This window comes from Phalangium opilio, unplaced genomic scaffold (assembly GCF_054372755.1).
Source record: "Phalangium opilio isolate 3A_F unplaced genomic scaffold, DU_Popi_V2 ptg000003l_1, whole genome shotgun sequence".
In the NCBI taxonomy this organism is placed as follows: Eukaryota; Metazoa; Arthropoda; class Arachnida; order Opiliones; family Phalangiidae; genus Phalangium; species Phalangium opilio.
This window is the reverse complement of record NW_028324145.1, coordinates 5,221,606-5,240,707: the sequence shown is the minus strand read 5'-3', so window position 1 is coordinate 5,240,707 and position 19,102 is coordinate 5,221,606. Positions and strand designations below refer to the sequence as shown.

Here is a 19,102-nt window from a genome sequence, read left to right as displayed (position 1 = left end):
CCGTCATTATCACTTGAGGGCGCCACGCTTTGATGGCTAACATGGCTTTGTACAGAAATTGTAAATCGTACCCCTTTGCATTATGTGCTATAACGGTTATTTTGGGAGAATTGTGGAATTCTTGAAGATAATTTAAAAAATCCAGAACAGGATCATTCCCGAGAAACACCCGTTCTCGAGGCCCGCAGGTGGCGCAAGTAAATTGATCGGATTTCTCGAGAATGCATTGATCACAGATTTTTTGAGAAATACATAAGATAGGAGTGTGTAGGAAAGCATTAGGGTTTGAAGGGTCTGGGGTGTTTTGAACACATTCGAGATCATAAAAGATAGTAACCGAAGGATGGGTCTTAGCTTTTTTAGCCGCAGGGTGGGCTTTAGGGTCGGTAACCTGCATGAAACAATAGTGGGGGTGTGGATTGAATTTATTGCAGATTACGCAATAGACTTCACCGCAATTGTGAGGTGACTTGCGTTTCCCCATATCTATTGTTTTTGCGCAACGGGGGCAATTAAAAACCCTTTGACAGACTGATAGGGTTTTGCTTCCACTAGCCTTATGGGCGTCAAAGCATTCTTGCCCCCTAAAATCGCGATGACAGGTCCCGCATCTAATTTCTCCCCCCTCGCATTCCTCGGCCCTTTGGCAGGAATAACAATACTTATTGCAGGCGTGCAAGTTTAAATGGTTATAGCCCACAAGGCACCTTTCGCAGAAATAATGAAAATGGAAGAGAGGTTTAGGTTTAGTGATGACGTCAAAATGATTTTGATAGTTAAAAAGGTATAGCCGTGGCTTTGGATTACCATCGGCACCGGGAATGAAATTTGCTTCACCGAAAATACGGTGGGGGACGTTGGCTCTAACAGTAAAAACTATAATTTGGTAATCAGACAAATACGCTTGAAATCTTGGTAGAGCATCCGCCCCCGCGCATTCGTCCAATGGTATTTCCGCCGCCACGGCTAATTCCTCCGCCATCTTCCTAAGCCTCTCTCCTGCTTTTTTCCTAATATCAGTACGACATAAGGTTTTGAAATCTGCCTCGAGGCTTTTGTCAAGGGGATACATTGTATGATCCCTATGTATTCTAGCAAAAATTAGAGCATAAGGGAGGCATAGCCGATCGTTGTTCTTGATCTGAACAATGCATTTTTTCTCCCTGGCAAAAGTCTCGAAGGTACAGATACCAATGGACTTGCAACGCTTGGCGCCTTGGGGCAACCTCACGCGCTGTATGTTTATTCCTATAGGACCGAGAAAAAACTTGGATCCTCCTTCAGAATTATACGCCTTATCCGCGACTACTTCTAATATAAATCCAATATCTATTTGGTCTCTTCTTCTAAAACTAAAGTCCGCGGTTTGAATGCCTGGATTATTAATGCTTGTCATCGAAATTGCAATCATGTCATCGGGTAAACAGTCGTCCAAAACGTACTCTAGGAAGTCGCTTACAGATTCAACGATGTTATTGTTAAACTGTACTTCCATTTCCCATCCATCAAGATTAAAATTGGGGAAGGACACTACCCCGCTAGATAGTACGTTTACACCAGGCGGTGCAACTAGCGGAGATGGGGGTGGAGGTGGAGGAGTAAGAACCCCACCCCCTATCTGTCCTTCCCCTTCATCCATTGACTCATTCTGAGATGGAGCTATAGGGGGGGTAGTATAACCATCTAAGAAAGAAACATCGTCGTTTTGAAACGCCTCTTCTAGAGGGGACAAAGGATGAAGAGGGCTATTGTTTGCCCTAGACAGGGTGGGAGACGGGGGTGTAGAATAGTTTGCCATAAACGTGTCATCGGCATTTAAAAAGGCTATTTCTAACGAGTCTGGAAAGTCGACTAAAAAACTATCATCTTCAATAGGGAGTTCAATTTCTACATTAGAGTTGGCCATTGCGATAATTTAAAAATACAAATACCACAAAATACTAATAATAAATCTGAATAGGTCTAAATAATAATACTAAAACACAAAAATATACTAAAACACAAAAATATACTAAAACACTAATGCTAAAACAATAAAACAGTAATGTACTTTTAAAAAAATTTAAAGTACTTATAAAAAATTGAAGTACTTATAAAAATTGAAGTACTTGTAAAATACTAAGTTAAAAATACTAAAACACTTGTAAAAAACTAAGTTAAAAATACTAAAACACTTGTAAAAAAACTAAGTTAAAAATACTAAAACACTTGTAAAAAACTAAGTTAAAAATACTAAAACACTTATAAAAAATTTAAAATACTTGTAAAAAATTTAAAATACTAGAGTCAAATACTAAAACACTTGTAATCTAAGTTAAAAATACTAAAACACTTGTAAATTAAGTTAAAAATACTAAAACACTTGTAAAAACTAAGTTAAATTGAAAATACTTGTAAAAAACTAAGTTAAAATACTAAAACACTTGTAAAAAATTTAAAATACTAAAACACGTATAAAAACTAAGTTAAAAATACTAAAGCACTATGATATGGGCACGGAATAACTCACAAGTTTTGTTTGGGAGCAGAAGATTTCTTGGCTTGCATCAACAGTGGTCAGAAGTAAACTGATAAGTAGCCTAGACTGATCCGCCCTTTTATACTTTCGTGATACAATTAGAAAAAAAATAGATCCCCCTCAATGTCATAAACATGTCTTAACACGTTTGGGCTAGTCATAAAACACTCTAAATATAAATTCCATTGATAACAATACAACTGTTTCGACCACGCCCCCTTTTAAGGTACTAAAGCACCTGGTGTGGGGTCCAATTAAAGAATTGATAAAATAAATTCTTTTGTTCAAGTTCAGCCCCTTTTAAAGGCCATAGAAGTCTTGAAATGACCCAGAAAGACAAAGGGAATAGATGCTTTTGTTCCGCCCCCCTTTTCAAGGTCATAAACCAACCTGTGGGGTGGCCCAATCAAAGAAAAATAAATTCCCACGCATCTCAGGGACCCGAGGTCATTCCCCCCCCCCCATCCCTAAAAGCCATAAATAATTTTGAGGAACTCTCAAGACTGAAAATAGGAATGATTTTGATAAATTTAGTTAGAATTTATTTCAACGCTTTAAACATTTGAAATGTTTTTTTTCAAATGATGCGTTTCGTGTTGATAAAATGTAATGTATATGACTGTTTTCGTTCAGATGGTCTATTCAATTTCACATGTATTCCTATGGGATTTTAGAAAATTTAAATGACGCGTTTCGTGTGTGTACAATGCAATGTAAATGTTCAAAAACGTTTTACTTTTAACACGAAATGTGTTGAGAAAAGCTAAGTAACACCCTACACTATCACCACTGAAAAGGTTTTGTCAAGACTGTAGTAGGTATAATAGTATTACAAAGAACAAATTAAGGAAAAAATTATATTTATTTCGAGTTACATTTCAAGTTTTTTGATTGGTTCTTTTATAATTTAGAAACGTAATAAGGTATGGAATATATTACAATAATAGGATCTAACTTTCATGTCGCAAAAGTTCTTGAATAAACATTTCAATTATAGCTTTCTCGAGATTAACACGTTTAATTCTTAGTACAATATCGTCATTCGGAGTAAGTGTTGTTGGTATGGGTTGAGTTGGCGGAATGACTTTTTCTTTCTCCCACTCTTCTTGAGGGACATCTCTGTACTTTCTGTTTGGCGGCATGTCTTTAGTCAATGGGTTTTGGATGAATATAGGTATGTTATTTGTTGGTAATCCTTGAAGTAGTGGACAGTCTGCCTTGAATTTCTGATGCTCTTCGAAAACATTGTCGTTAGGTTCCCATCCTCGTAGCGTTAAGTCACAAAAATGGCATTTAACAGCGTCCGTCCCCGAACTTAAATAGTAAAACCCATGACGGGCTAGTTCTGACGGTTTTACAAACGTACTCGCAAATGCGCCAAACGTTTCTAGACGGGTAATTTCTCGATTCATCTTATCCTGGAGGTGTCTAACAATCAAATGAGGTCCTGACCAAATCAGACGCTATTTATATCCCCAAATAAGGGGATGAAAGGTTAGATTGTAATGGACGCGGTTACTAAGCAGACGTTAATTCGCGAAGCTCTTTCAAAGCCAGGGAAAATACTGGCCGTTACTTTCATCCTAGTAACTGTATTTCTAGTTGAATTTGCATTTTGGTATTTTAAAAATATTACTTTAATTTCGGGTAACGCAACAAAGACATAACATGTTGAGACTTGTCAGGATGCCTTAGGGGCAAACACCTGGAAACAATTAAATGTTTCGTGGTAGGAAGAGTCACCGACTAACAAAGCAATAAATCCGAAAATAGATTCAATTCATAACAATACAACTGATTCGACCATACCCCTAAACCCATTAAAACACGTCTTTATAGTAAAAATAAAAAACGGATGGGGATAAATTCTTTTGTTCAAGTTCTGCCCCTTTTTATGGCCATAGACCCGTCTGACCATGGTTACGTATAAATATTACGTATAAATAAAAAGCCGATGGAATGTCTTAACACGTTTGTGTGAGTCATAAATCACTCAGATTCCATTGACAACAATACAACTGGTTTAGCTACGCCCCCCCCCTTTAAGGTACTAAACCATCGCGACTTTAGGGGGTGGTATGTAGCCCATAAAGGGCAATAAAAAAAAAGAAAAGCACCAGTCAATATACCCTCAGGCTAATTATCAACCACGCACTCAAGAAAATCACGCAATAAAAATCATTCAGTCGTCAGCTTTTAAACCGTAAGGACCTGCCGTAAGAATGCCCACCAAGATCATAGATTACCGCGTGAACGCCCGTGTTAGACTTGGGGCTGATTGCTATGCCGTTTTCGGTGTAAATGGATTCGAGCCAAGCTTACTTCTCACAAAGAAGGACGGGATTATTCTCACAATCTCGGAAGACGTTTTGAAGGAATTTATGGAGGAGTGGACGGAGATCTATTCAGCTTTGGAGACTGGCGACCTGGGTAATTATCGTTACTTGAACTTGAAAATAAAAATAACCGTTATGGAGGGGAGTATAGTATTCGACGATGGCAGCGTATTCACTCTAACAAAGGCCGAGGCAGGGAAACTGAACGAGAAATTTAGTTTTATGAGATTTCACTTCAAGCTTTTAAATGATCAAGCCGAAGTTATTAAATGCATGTACGAAGCTATTGTAAAACGCATGAATGATATATATCAAAAATATTATGTAAGTCGCGGTACTATGTCTCACAATGATTACGACCGTGTAAAAAATTTCCTAGCGGCGTGTATAGTTCCTTCGAGCATTTTCGAAGATTTTTGTAACTTGGTTCGTGACAAAAACTTGACGCGTAAACTACAATTATATAATTTATTCTACATTTGCTTAAATAACGACGCGTACATTCGCGAATTAATTGGAATTGATTGTGTTCATTAAAGGTTTTTGACTAAAATTCGATTCTTAATAATAATAAGCCTAGAATAACCTAGCATAAGCCTATCTTTTCAGGATCTACCATAGCATAAGCCTAGCATAAGCTTAATTTTACAGGATCCACTATAGCATAAGCCTACCTTAGCATAAGCCTACAATAGCATAAGCCTATCCCTACAGGTACCAGCCACGTGACGTTATCAAAAAAATTAGCCGTGACGTCATACCAATACACTAAAAATAAATTCAAATTTCCCGCCAACACCATCACGTGACGTCATCAATTCCCCCCCCCCCCATCTTCCCCCAACACCATCACGTGACGTCATCAATTCCCCCCCCCCAATCCCCCCCCCCCTACGCAAAGGGTGACTCTATAACACCAAAAATTTTACCCCCGCCCCCCTGAAAGGGGGGAAGGAAGGGGGGTAAAATTTTTGGTGTTATAGGGTCACCCCTACTCTCTATTGTAACAGTTCTAATTCTTTAAGTTCATCCAGTGTATTACAGCTACGAACTACAGAAGTTTAGCTTCTTTTTAGTTTCCCAACTCTTTGAGTCTTGAAGCTTTTATATAGAGTCAACCTAGGCTAGAGAGAAATGTCTGGGTTTTCGAGAACGGGATAATTTGGCCAAATTGAAAGTGATGTTTGCTCCGGGAGTTCTAAACCATTCTCCTCTTCTCTATCTCTCCCTCCCTCCCTCTCTCTTGTTCCATCTTAACCCTTTCTTTTACCTTTACCGAAGGAACTGCGCAACAAAACGGGATAGAAACTTTAGTTAACTCTCAATGGGAATAGGATGGCGTGAAAAGACTTAAAAAGTTGCTCGTTCACAATGATATTTCGCTATATAATGGGATAAAAGTTGATTGCCAAAGAAACTGTAGTCATTCAAAGCATGAAAAAGAGGAAAGAACTTGATTTGATCAAATCATGCGCGCACTTTTCTTGGCACGTTTTGTTGTGTGGCTTAATAACAATTTTTTTTCGTATAATATATATTTCCTACCTATAATGTTACTTTTTTCTGATCTTAGATAAAAGGTTTTGGTGCGCTAATCTAGTTGAGAGCTTTCTCTCTCGGTTTCTGGTCTATAATATCAGAAGGGGATAATAGAAGAAGGATGACACTCTGTATCCTATCTTAATACTTCACTTATGTAACATGATTCTTCCCGGGATCATAAACCCTTTTTGTTTGCTCTCCCGCTCATCAAACTTCTGCAGATGGCATCGCACCGTTCTAGGCTGAATTCTATAACTGTTTGGTATATACTAAATCCTCAGCAATCAATTAACCAACATACCTTGATTGTCTTGACGTGGATAGGACAAAAATCTATAAGCGCATGCGCCTTGGCAAATAGTTAAGCGCTAATAGAGTAATGATGATATGGAACTATTTATCGCGTGTGTGATTTGGTTTAGTAACCTACCTACAAATGTATAGTAATGTTGGGAAGAATTATGTTACAATTTCCCCGTTTTGTGGTGCACTTCTCTCGAAGAGAAGTGTTATAAACTTCTGAATTCTGATAATATCTTTGTAGTGTACTAATGTTTGGCGTTGTTCTTTGATTTCAAATTTCGCTAGCTCTTAAGTTTTAGTACTTTTTGACTAGGTAGGATAGAAATTTACTTGCTCCGTAATGGATATCGACCCGGAAATTTTGAGCAAAACGTGACATAAGTACCAACCAAAACGTGTGAAGTGCTTTGATGATTGAATTTTACGCTAGAACAACTCCGACGAAAACATCATCTCTCTCTATATAAAACTCGCATCTTTCAATTCAAACCCTAACCAATAGACCCTCTTGAAAAGGTGTTTGGTGGGAGGGCTCAGTATCGTCATATAGATGTAGGGTTAAATCGTAATATTGATTGATATAGACGTTAGATAGATAGGGCTTCAACGTTACGAGTCCACCATAGTTATGACTGTAATTTTCGTCACTCGCGTCGTCACGCTGACGTGAGTTTTCAAGAACCAATGAGATGCTGGTTGTAATTTAGAGACGGGGGGTGCGTTCAGTAACCCCTTACATGTGCCTTCTAGCTACCTTCAACCAGTAAAGTCTTTCAAGACTTATCTAACGTCTTTATAGACCATTTCGATGTAACTAAAATGGAAAGACACAGTGGTTAAACTTTGCCTTCCATCTCGCTTTTTGAGAGTGTGCAGAGACGGCGATGTATCAACCCCCTGTATGACCCCTTACTGGGGGTTCTCAACCCCCCTTTTTTGCATCGAAAAGGTCTATTTCCCATATGCCGGATGATGTTCCAACTTAAGAATACAAGATGTAGTCAAACACCGAACATATTTTTTATTACCAACTATTCAAAATGGTCTAATGGCTTAATTTTACCCACACGTCAACATTACCCACGCGTCAACATCATTCATACCATGAACGAACTAACTCGTAGTCAGACCCAAGTCACCCAACAGAGGCCCTGGTATAACCATGTTACTCTATACTCAATTTATATTCTAGACCATACTGAGAATGTGAGTCAGAATTGCTTCGTTCATTTTTTCTCTGTAGCTCAAAAAAACCTTTACCCTCACCTACAATAGGACTTGGTCCTTGAGTGTAACTATTCCCCAGCTCTGTAGTAGTTAGGCCTACAGAGAAATTGCTTAGTCATTCGATGCGGGACGTAACTTCTGATTGGGCAGGAAGCGAAACGTACAGTAGTAGTCGTTTCTTTTATCTTTTCCATCCCAAGCATATTGGTATAAGAACACCATCTTGTAGGAGCTCTTTAGGTAACCCAACACTAGTCGAAGCATAAGTCGGTAGTCCTTGTAACGGTATAGCAAGGAGAAATTCAAAGAGAGGTCAATATCAAGGATCGGAAACGGAAAGATTCATGCCTTTCGTTTACGGTGGGTCCCTCCATATTTGCCTGTGGCTCTTCAGTCTTCAGTTCGCCCGGTCCATGGACAGACCAGACAATATTAGGCCTAGAGCGAAATGTAGATTGCAGAAACGCGTCATTGTATTTTGAAAATTGGCCAGAAGGAATGAATGAATAGTGCACCGGTTACGCTAAGCCTAACGGTAACTATTTCTTCCCTCTCTTCCGGCTTGAGATCTCAGATATACTTTCTTCGGATTGGTTCTGGAAGATGCAGGAAGCTTCTGAATTGTTGGGCGGTGGGATAGGGTATCGTCCCAATTTCTGAACAAAAGCTAACTTTAAGAAGATGAGATCTTTCTGGTATATTTTTTTGGCCGCTAGTCGCACCTGGGGAGAATGCAATTTCGCCTCCAGGCTTGGAAAAGCTTGACTCTTCTTCTCGTTGGGCTTGAACTGGAAGACGTCTCGTATTTCTTTTGATCTTTAAATAAGCTTAGCCTAGATTTTTTTCTTTCTTTTTATCGTACAGCGTTTTCGTTTTCGTTTTCTTGATTCTATTGATCTTTACGATGCCAACCAACGTCTTAAGGATGGTATAGAACTCTTCAGAATATGTTTGGTACAGTATAAGAAGGGATAGGGTAGCAAAAAGGAATTTTTGCTGTATAGGTTATAGGTTATTTCTTCCTATTTAGTTTTTTGGGTATGAGTTTTTTTTTGTTTTTTATCGTGGATATACTTGTGTTTTCTATACTTTCGAGTCACGATTTGGATGGGATTTTTTATGGGATATCCTGTCTTTCGACCCTCTTAATCCGATATTTATTTTATGGTTCTTTTGTTCCTCCATTTTTGGTAATTCTTTTTCTATTGAATGGAGTTTTGAAGAACCTTAATGGGTATTTTAATAACTGTGCCTTGTGAAGAGGGTACGGGCTTAAATGGTCTTCCCTCGGGTTTTGTTGAATTTTCTGTAAGGAATTTAATTTTTGTTAAAGGTGAGATTGAAATAGTTCAAATGTAACTATTACCTTTTGTTAAATGATCATCTAGATTAGAGGTGACCAAGCTTTTCAAACATCCATTTTGAAAGATGTTAGCAATCGAAACCTAAAAGCCATAAAGCTCGTTCAGGGGATATGGGAAACCTGCATACAAAATATTAAACAAATCTTTTAAAATGCACAGAGGTTATTCGTTAAGAATGTTTTCTTACATTTATGGCCGCCATTTTTCAAGATGGCGACGGATTTAAAAAATGTTTCTTAACGCGTTCCTAATACTTAATAGTAACGTCCTCGCAAAATTTTAGCCTGCCCTTCTTTTGGGCTGGGCGTTGATTATTAATAGTCAGAACTAAGGAAGGACTTAAAAATAAATAAATATGAAATAATCAAAATTTAAAGCGTCAGAACTCTAGGAATTTAAGAGATATGGTCTAACATCTTGAAGATGTGATAAGCAAACTTGTCTTCTATCCAGCGTTAGGCCTACCACAAACTTGGGCTTACCACATCAAGTTAAATTATTAAGCCTATATAAAATTATAATTTGGCATTTGATACTCTCTTTAATTTCTAAAAGAAAACTGCGAAACATGTCTAAGATTTAGTGAAGACCGTTTTCAGGGTTTTATGATAGAGAATGGCATACGTCCTTTGAATTATGTAGCGTTGAATAAATCTTTGAATAAGGTAGTATGTACACGAAATTCTACATAAATCTCTCCTATATATATACGATCATGAAAGAGAACACTGTATAACTAGATTTTAAATATTCAAAGTTTCCCCGGCCGACGTCATTCTCTGTAATTTCTTGCCTCAACGAGGTAGACGAGACTCTCGAATAACGTATATATATAAGAAATGACCGACGTCATAATACTGGACTTTGAATCAACTTCCAATATGCGGGCATATATGTGATGTAATTTTGCATTTTAACCTAAAAATCTATGAAGTTTTGCGCTAGCCTTTACATTGCATTTCTGAAGAGGATGAACAATGCAGTAATGTTTTGGCACCTAAATTTAGTAAGGATAGGCTAACACAGCAAGTGCTTCGAGATTTCTATAGACAAATTCGTTTATTACAAACCGAGAATCCAACACACAGGACAGAGGCTTAGCCGACTCTTACAGCCTCTAGCGGTGCCCAAGAAGGTTACCTCCCCTAGTTGTCTGCTTCTCTTCTGGAATAAATGGAATTGTCTATAACATATGGTATAAATTCGCATCGTTTGAAACACCAAATACTATAACTATCCTTAAATCTAGTTGAATATTTACTAACGATATTATAACGACTGCAGTTAAGCCTACTTTTAGGTATAAAGTATAAATAGAAGTAGGCCAAATACATACGTCATCGCAACAGACTAATTTCTACTTTCCATGTATACCTACGTCATAGCCCTTTGTACCGACAAACCACTACGACGTTGTTACGCAAATCTATTAACGATTTTATGGGACCGATGTTGAACAAAGAACTAATGTATTAATATTGACCCCCTTTTTTTCTGCAAATGTCGCGTGTTACCTGGATTATATACCTTGGGGTTTACCCATACGTACATTCAGTACATCCACTTTGCGGTTCTGCGTGAACTTCGACTTCGAATCGTTATATTTTCCTCGCCTCCATTAAACCTGCTTACCTGTTTCGGAGAGAGTGGATTACTGTATGCTTAATATTTCCATTTCTAGACTATAGCGCCCAAAGACTCAAGATTAGCTAATAAATAATTGAAAGGTTTTCAGTTTTCATATAGTGTATATCGTCCGGCGGACTTGCACGTATAGACTCTAGTAGAGTAACTAAGCAATGTGTGTTATTGGTAAAACCTGGAATTCATACAGCTCATTGGAATCATTGTGTAGCCATTTTTCAAACGTATCTAGGCGGATTTTGTATGAAGAGCTAGAATATCATTACGTATGCGGATTTTACCTCGCTGCGCCAAGAATTGGATTGAACCAAGAAGCGATATCTAGTTTACTAGGGAGAAGGTGTAAGATGTCTAAGTATTCGCGCGCCATAGTCCCAGTCCCCCTTTCAAAATAAAAGGGGGGACGTAAAAGGAGGCCGGGCTATTTCACCTCTCCTCAGTTGGAAAATAGGTAATTTTCGTTATTTGCATCGCGCTGACGTGAGTTTTCAAGAACTAATGAGATGCTGGTTGTAATTTAGAGACGGGGATTAACTCCAGACCTACGTTCGGACTGGAAATAAAGCTGGAAATGTGGCGAATTTATAGCTTCTCCCTACTAAACTAGATATCGCTTCTTGATTGAACCTTGCACGCGCGTCTGACCTCGCGTTGCTATCAAATAATGTACTTGCAGGTAGAAAGACGTCCAATGTATGGACTTGAGGCATGATGATGGTATTCAAGTAAGTCTAACCCTCAAAGCGGCGTAGATATTAACATGGGATATATATGGGGCACAATTATTCCTATTGTCTGTATGTATTCGTGGTAAAACTCATACGTCAACTGAATTTTGATTAGAGTTATTGCTTAATACACCTCTCCTAGGCTACATTTACATTTCGATGGAATTAAGGTTAGTGGTTTCTTATGCAGGATTAGAAGATTCCTGAAATTGTTCGGGCACCAATTAGATTGATGGGTTTTGTCGACGCTACTAAGGTGCGTTCAGCCACACGTAACGAAAAGACCTGTTATTTATTATTATGTAATCGGGTTTTTTCTCTCGCTGAATTCAGGCAACAATGTTAATTATATTTGTTTGTAATTTTGAATCACCAAGACTTAGGCTCGATATCAAGCGTTTAGCTACCATATGTTTTTTTTCTGTTTTGGGTTTTTGTATTGGTAATTTGTACAAATTTGTAGAAAAAGACCACTTCGATGAAACTGAGAGGGAAAGACACCTGGGTAAAACTTTGCCTTCCATCTCACTTTTGGCGCCTGCGCTGTAGTCTTTTTGGATCACGAGATTGGGCAGAGACTGCAATGGATCAACCCCCTTGTCTGTCCCCATACTAAGGGTTGTTTTCTTAATAGACTATTTCGATGTAACTAAGAGGGAAAGACACGGTTAGGATGTTGCTGACGGGTATGTTGAAACCGCGTTTACCGAGTTGCCTGTCGCCTCCTCGTGAAATGGAGTCATTAATTGTGACGCGCGTGCTCCTAATGTGGCCTGTGATTCATGCCTGCTACTTTTAAATAAATACATTCCTGCTCTTAGAAAAATCCGGCTTCGTATTAGTGTGTAGTAAACCATGAGTAAACCAACCCAAGGACCATAAATATGTTTTATTCCTTGGTATCTTATCCCGTCAAGACCAAAGCCCATTCATTCACTCTCCTTCCTCTTTCTCGCGCAGTTTATCCCAACACGCACTGGACTTTGTTCCAACACTAAATCATGTAAGATCTCCTTGTTTCGCGAATAGTTGCTATGATCGTCTGCAACCTAGATGTTTTTCTAAGCTCCGTTAGGCTTAGTTATAGAAAGTTTAGAAACGCTCTTGGCAGCTTATGCCTCGTGCATTCTTAAAAAATATAGTAAATATCGTACTAAAGTAGTACAAGTGGCGAGTCGTTGGCCGCCATTTTAAAATATGGTGGCATGTTTATACACTAAAACTATCATAAAGGCAGTTTATACAGACTTACAAGGTTACCTCTAGGGATGTGAGTCGTGTAATTTAACAGTAAACATTAGTGAAATCGGTTGAAACGAGCGGATGTTATTTTTCAAGATGGCCGCGAGTTTAAGATACGCCTACTACTTAAGACGAACGTTCCTGAAAACTTTCAACCTTCTGGGTAAAGTGGTTTAGGCTGGGCATTGATTAACCGACCAAGACTTTGTTTATCAGGGCGTCTACTGCAAGAACAGATATTTATTTTTCTAAAACTTATTTTGCTGTATTGGAAATGCTAATGAAAGAAAATGTTATCGCTTATTCCGCCCCATAGGATAATTTAGCATATGAATAATTAAGGAATTTTATGATTTAGCATATATTGGCCTTTTATATTGGACAGAAAAACGCTTGGTAACATTGGATTTAGACTTATCTTGTGTACAACGAACAGATGAAAACTTTTTGATTAATTTTATACTTTCGTTTTGGAGGCAGCGTATTGGTTATTCAAATTAGTTCATTTTTATTTTTTTGGATAGTGGATTATCGGTTCATGAAAGCCTAAATTTTGATGCTAGTTTTATTTATACATGGTTTAAACTGTAGGGGCATAAAATTATAATGCTAGCATATAAGGTTTGAATCTAGCACTTATCTGTGAAACAGATGACGTTGGTTTATGAAGTTCTATTGGACGATTAGTACCACCTGACGAGTTTTTCTTCTTTCTTTCTTTCTATCTCTCTCTCTCTCTCTCTCTCTCTCTCTCTCTCTCTCTCTCTCTCTCTCTCTCTCTCTCTCAGCTGTAGAAATAGGTCTAACACCATTAAATTAACTTAATTTCTTTCATTAATCTTGCAGATAGAAAGTTCTGGTTTCAAATATTCATAATTTCATATGCTCTTTCAAATAATATATAAATTCTAGCAAAATGTGTCCTTTCCTTTTTTAGCTATTCAGGGTTCGGTCGAAATTTTTATATTGAAAAATCCCTGACTATTCCAGCTTATCCCTGATCAAATTTTGCCAAGATCCCTGACCATTTTAAGGTGTTTACCAGAGTCCACTACATGATCACACCTGCACCCCATATTTAGCATTGCTCGAAGCATGATTTGATGTACCAAACAAAATCCCTGACTTATCCAGGTCCCGCACGAATCCTGCTATTGCATAGGTTTATTTCAGATGGAATTCATGAACTTCGGACGCAACACAATTTAGTACAGGCGAAAGGCAGGACGTTTGCGCACGACGTTCTGCCTTCGCCTGTGCTAAACTGCGTTGCGTCTGACGTTATGAATTCCACCATTCATCTTAATTTAAATATTTTATTGAAATCTCTTGAACACCCTGTATCTAGCCTAATCAAACACAAACACAAAGACAGTGGCACGCGTGCAACTTTGAAATCGTTTTGGACAAGGCTTAAATTTGAATCGCTACATCGCGTGAGAAGAGAATATGTATAGGGGGAGAAGGTAACATTCCCTCAATTTATCATTAAATAGCGTCGTGAAAAATGCCATTTAACCAATAAAAATAGTTCAAATGTGGCGCTTGATTCAAATTGACCAATAAGAATGGAGAACCATGACCTTTTGAGACAATATTACTGGTTTAATTATCCAGCTGACTGAACGACACGTTACATTTTTCTTTCTTTTCTTTTGTTTTTGCTGGCGTCGCGAGGAACTAAGGTAATCACGCATTATGGGTGGAAGATCCTCCTTAAAATGCTCTGTTCCGTTCGTTCCGCTTTGTCCAGTTGTTTATACTAGAAATTGTTGCTATGGTTACCAGTATACCGACCGTTAAGATAGCTTGCTAGCTAGCCTTGTGTGCTCTAGGTATCGGATCAATTTTGAGTCTGGCCTACTTGATGGAATAGATAGGCTGGTACGTTGGATAACAAGACTGTATGACTACCTTTTAGAAATTATCTTACTTGTATACTCGAATCTCGATTGATGGTGTTAATTTAGAATACCTGGGTGGAATTTTATTTAGAGATACATCTTGACAATGGTTTAGCTTGAAACTCACGCTTTGTCTTTGAGTTGTTCTACAGCTCTTACATTGGAATAACATTTAGGCTTAGCATTATTTTCTTTAACAAAAGGCGCGTCGCGTTTACCCCGGGACACTTCGAAACCGTTTTCAAGCGTTTGTAAAGGTCAAAGTGTTACTGTTAAAAGTAGACTCAATTACTAGTGTTTTTAAATGGCTTAGGCCTTTGCAAAACCGTTAAAGTGTGTCGTGTATAAACGTGAGCTAAAGATTATAGTTTATTGTAGCTTCCATTGTTATCACTCTTCAAATATTATTTCAGTCCTTAAGCGGTTTTATCAGTAATTTAAACGATTTGACCGATGAAGTTTTTACAATTATTAGAAATAATAGTGTTTTGAGTCATGGACAGCCCATTTTTGAAATAATATTTTAGTTAAAAGGTCAAATATGGGGATAAAAAGGGCAAACGTAAATCGCGTGTGTAAGGCACCCTTATATATTGATTTTAATAATTACATAGAGAATGTGCTACCGTTTATTATTAAGTTGTTAACGATCCCATAAATTTTAATTGTAGTAATTATTATGTTTTTCTAATTTAGTGTTATAATACCTGAAAGTAAATATAAGTTCTTTCATTAGTTCGTAAGAAATGTTACAGAAGTTTGTCACTGGTTACTGAGAGTTTGGCATGTGACGTAGGTCAAACGCCGTAGATTATCGTAAAGTGAGGCGCTGTCAAGGGCTTAGTACACTCTTAAAAAACGTTGGTTAAAAAGTTTGGGTTGTTTTATTTCAACTTAGGATTTGGTTAAAATTAACCCAACAATAGTTAAAATACGTTTTTTGTTGTATTTTTGATGTGGTTGTTTTTTAACCAAGATAAGAGTTATTTACATCAACCTAATTTAGGTCAAAATTTGAAAAGTCATAATTTCAATTGAACAGATACTTTCTGAGAGACCATGGTAATCGGCTTATACCCTGTACATTTCACTTAACAAAAGGCATTATACGTAATCTGTAAAAGGCCTACCTTTTGTGTGATAAGTTTTATTACACTAGTAAAAACCTAGTAATAAATCAATGTTTAAAGGATCTGAGAGTAAATAACCTCTCTTCAAAAGCGTATGCCTAATTTATCTTCAATTATCTACCCCAAAGATCGCAATTATATAAGTTTTATAACTTAATTAAAGTATGAATCATTATTAAATGATCCAGCTGGTATATTATCGGTGTACAGCACATCTGAGAGGAATTACATGCAGAGAAAACAACACGTATAAGGAAGGCCGCCATCTTAGGTCATTTCCAATGCTCCAAAATGCAACGCCAGGCAGAGCCCGCGTTCACTACACAAGGCAGGTTAGGAAACTCGCATCAGTGCCTCTAGCGGTGCTCCTTATAACACCTCTGTGTTTCTCTCTGGTTCGAATTAGTCACAGTCACCTGGAAATGCCAATATGGTCAAACCTTAGATTTATCGAGTAATAAAAGCTTGCACTAGCTGACATTTCAAGGTGAAACTTACGGTCGCGACCCCTTCAACTCTCTCTCTCTCTATCTCTTTTTTTGTGACTCTATACAACGACATATAATGACTTTGAACTTTGAAGGAGCGGGATAACGCAGGTGTAAAAAAAACATACCCCGTGGCCGGGACTCCCCCGTATCGTATTGAACTGAACGGAAAGTTTCCAAAAAAAAAAAAAAAAACACGCTAAGCAGCAAACAAAGGGTTCGCCCCTTTTCAAGAAAATTCTCTGATTCCACTCTGCCACCATTTTTCCCTTTCGCTTGACGCTGGTGGTCACTACCACCTTGAGTTACAATTTTCTCTTCTAAGCTACAATTACGGTTAAAAGGAGTTGGAAAGAGCTACATAATTATAATAACGAGTAAGTACTATTTTTATGTTTTAATCTAGCCAAATTGGACCTCATAATTTTAAAATTTTGTCTAAATAAAACCTATGCCTAAACATCTTTAAGAATAAGATAAGAATAATAAGTTAATCTTACATTTATTTTGCATAACTGCCATAGATTTTAATTATTTTATTTAATAGGTTTATTTGTTCGAGTATGGATGACTACGTGAAAAACAAATTAAAAACGTGGTCACTCGAAGCTTATTTGGATAATTTTTCTAGTAAGTGCTAAACCTTAAAGACTATTATTTTTAAATTTTTATGGGGTTTTTGCGGTTCAGCGTGCTTCCTTGTTTCCAGAACATTGGCGAGTCATGTGCTTGCCATGAGGGTGAACAATAGTTTTCAGGCGCCTTTCGTTGTGTTTCTAAGATAGTTGTAAGCACATGTTGACCCACGTGGCGAGCTATAGATGGTTTTCACACGCGGAGGATTATTCCTTCTACAAGAGGAGCAGGCCGAGCTAGTTAGCGTACAAAATTGCAGATTATTTTGCCCTCCAAGCAGTCTGAACTCCTCTGTAAAGGTTGTGAAAAGCATCTATAGCCCACTCGATCACGTGCTCAGAAATCATTTGTGTTGATTCATTAAGAAAAATACCATTCTATTTCCAATTTTCAGAACTACCTCAAATTGAGCATGAAGATGAAGGGGAGGTAATGATAGACTGGCTTAAAGCCAACACAACGCCGTATTCCCAAGTAAAGGAATATATGAAGATGACTGCCACTTTGAGACAAAAATGGATAAAGTCCCATCCAAATTCTAATATTGGGGAGATATTTTTGGAATTCCCTCGTCTGAAAGACATACCTGGCATGGTGGGTCCATTTTTCGCACTTTTTTTAAAAACTTATTTTTTAATAATAATTATATACTGTATTCGTGGGCTCATCACAGATTGAGCAAGATTTCTCATTATTGTACCCGGATAATTGTGAAAACCTGGTTAACAACTGGTCCAAATACTGTCAAAAAATTAAGCAACAAGCGCTTGTTGACATGAAAGAGATTACCCTCAGGGAACTTAAATTTCTACCACAACAGGATAATAATGGTATATTGCTAATTTGAGTAATTTCCTCGATATTTTTCCTTAAGACCATTAAAAGGTAGCTCATTTTTATATTTGTTTTCAGAGATTTTAGAAAATGCTTGCATTTATGCTTTGCCATACTTGGTACCGTCAAATACGTATAAGGCTGGCAAACGAACAATTAAACCTTCAACAGCTGATGTCAGAAGTGCTTTTATTGTGAATGTTGGGGTAAGGTTCTCACGAGTAATGATAAATATTTTAACTATTTTATATTAAAATCATTTGAAAATTTTTAGGTTGATATTAAAAATATCGAAGAATATGTAGAAAATTCAAAAATCCCACAACCACACATTGTTACGTTTGGGGATCCTCTGTGCCCAACATTATGCTATGTGGTAGTGGAAAAAATGTTTTACTTACGCACATCGCTAGTAAAAGCTGTAGACACTTGTTTTAAAACATTTTATGTAGTTGATTTGGGATATCCCCAACAATGCAAGAGAGTATGGGAGCTGATTCAAGATTCATTTTATAAAATTATAGGAAAAGAAAAAAATGGCGTTAGCAATGTTATAAGGTCCATGAGAAAGGCCTTTGAATGTGAAGTGTAAATGTTATTGTACAATTAAAGTTATCTTTTGTTGCAACCCAGTCCCTAATTAATTATAACCCAACCGCGAGTCGATTTCGACCCAACCGCGAGTCGATTTCGACCCAAACGCGAGTCGATTTCGACCCAACCGCGAGTCGATTTCGACCCAACCGCGAGTCGATTTCGACCCAACCGCGAGTCGATTTCGACCCAACCGCGAGTCGATTTCGACCCAACTTCGAGTCGGTTTCGCCCCAACTTCGAGTCGGTTTCGACCCAACTTCGAGTCGGTTTCGACCCAACTTCGAGTCGGTTTCGACCCAACTTCGAGTCGATTTCGACCCAACTTCGAGTCGGTTTCGACCCAACTTCGAGTCGATTTCGACCCAACTTCGAGTCGATTTCGACCCAACTTCGAGTCGATTTCGACCCAACTTCGAGTCGATTTCGACCCAACTTCGAGTCGATTTCGACCCAACTTCGAGTCGATTTCGACCCAACTTCGAGTCGGTTTTGACCCAACCTCGAGTCGATTTCGACCCAACCTCGAGTCGATTTCGACCCAACCTCGAGTTGACAAAATAACCCAACTTAAAGTTAGTGGTTTTTCAACCCGACTTTGGGTTGAATATA

General features: G+C 37.9%; 2 protein-coding genes and 1 long non-coding RNA gene across 15 annotated transcripts in view; 2 read left to right on the top strand and 1 right to left on the bottom strand.

The window, feature by feature from the left end:
• Nucleotides 1-19,102, top strand: part of LOC149717266 (IDLSRF-like peptide) — a 221,626-nt gene that overhangs the window by 172,187 nt on the left and 30,337 nt on the right. The gene's annotated exons all lie outside the window — the stretch shown is intronic.
• LOC149717270 (uncharacterized) lies at nucleotides 7,097-15,175 on the bottom strand. Of its 3 annotated transcripts, none has more exons than XR_016366369.1 (6): nucleotides 14,936-15,175; nucleotides 14,838-14,879; nucleotides 9,478-14,764; nucleotides 9,293-9,409; nucleotides 8,091-9,232; nucleotides 7,097-8,022 (listed from the first exon to the last, which is right to left on the bottom strand). It is a non-coding gene; the product is annotated as an uncharacterized LOC149717270 (long non-coding RNA). The 3 variants fall into 3 exon arrangements; XR_016366368.1 differs by having other exon boundaries at nucleotides 7,097-8,582; nucleotides 8,649-9,232; XR_016366364.1 differs by having other exon boundaries at nucleotides 7,097-9,232.
• Nucleotides 15,659-18,524, top strand: LOC149717269 (uncharacterized). 3 transcript variants are annotated; one of them, XM_089837270.1, is made up of 7 exons: nucleotides 15,659-16,803; nucleotides 16,974-17,056; nucleotides 17,117-17,213; nucleotides 17,457-17,656; nucleotides 17,736-17,892; nucleotides 17,975-18,102; nucleotides 18,171-18,524. In XM_089837270.1, exons 4-7 carry the CDS (start codon nucleotides 17,495-17,497, stop codon nucleotides 18,486-18,488), a joined length of 765 nt encoding a protein of 254 aa, XP_089693396.1. In that variant the 5' UTR covers nucleotides 15,659-16,803; nucleotides 16,974-17,056; nucleotides 17,117-17,213; nucleotides 17,457-17,494; the 3' UTR covers nucleotides 18,489-18,524. The 3 variants fall into 3 exon arrangements, with proteins under 3 accessions (XP_089693396.1, XP_089693391.1, XP_089693402.1); XM_089837265.1 differs by having other exon boundaries at nucleotides 16,974-17,213; XM_089837276.1 differs by having other exon boundaries at nucleotides 16,713-17,213; nucleotides 18,171-18,272; nucleotides 18,349-18,524.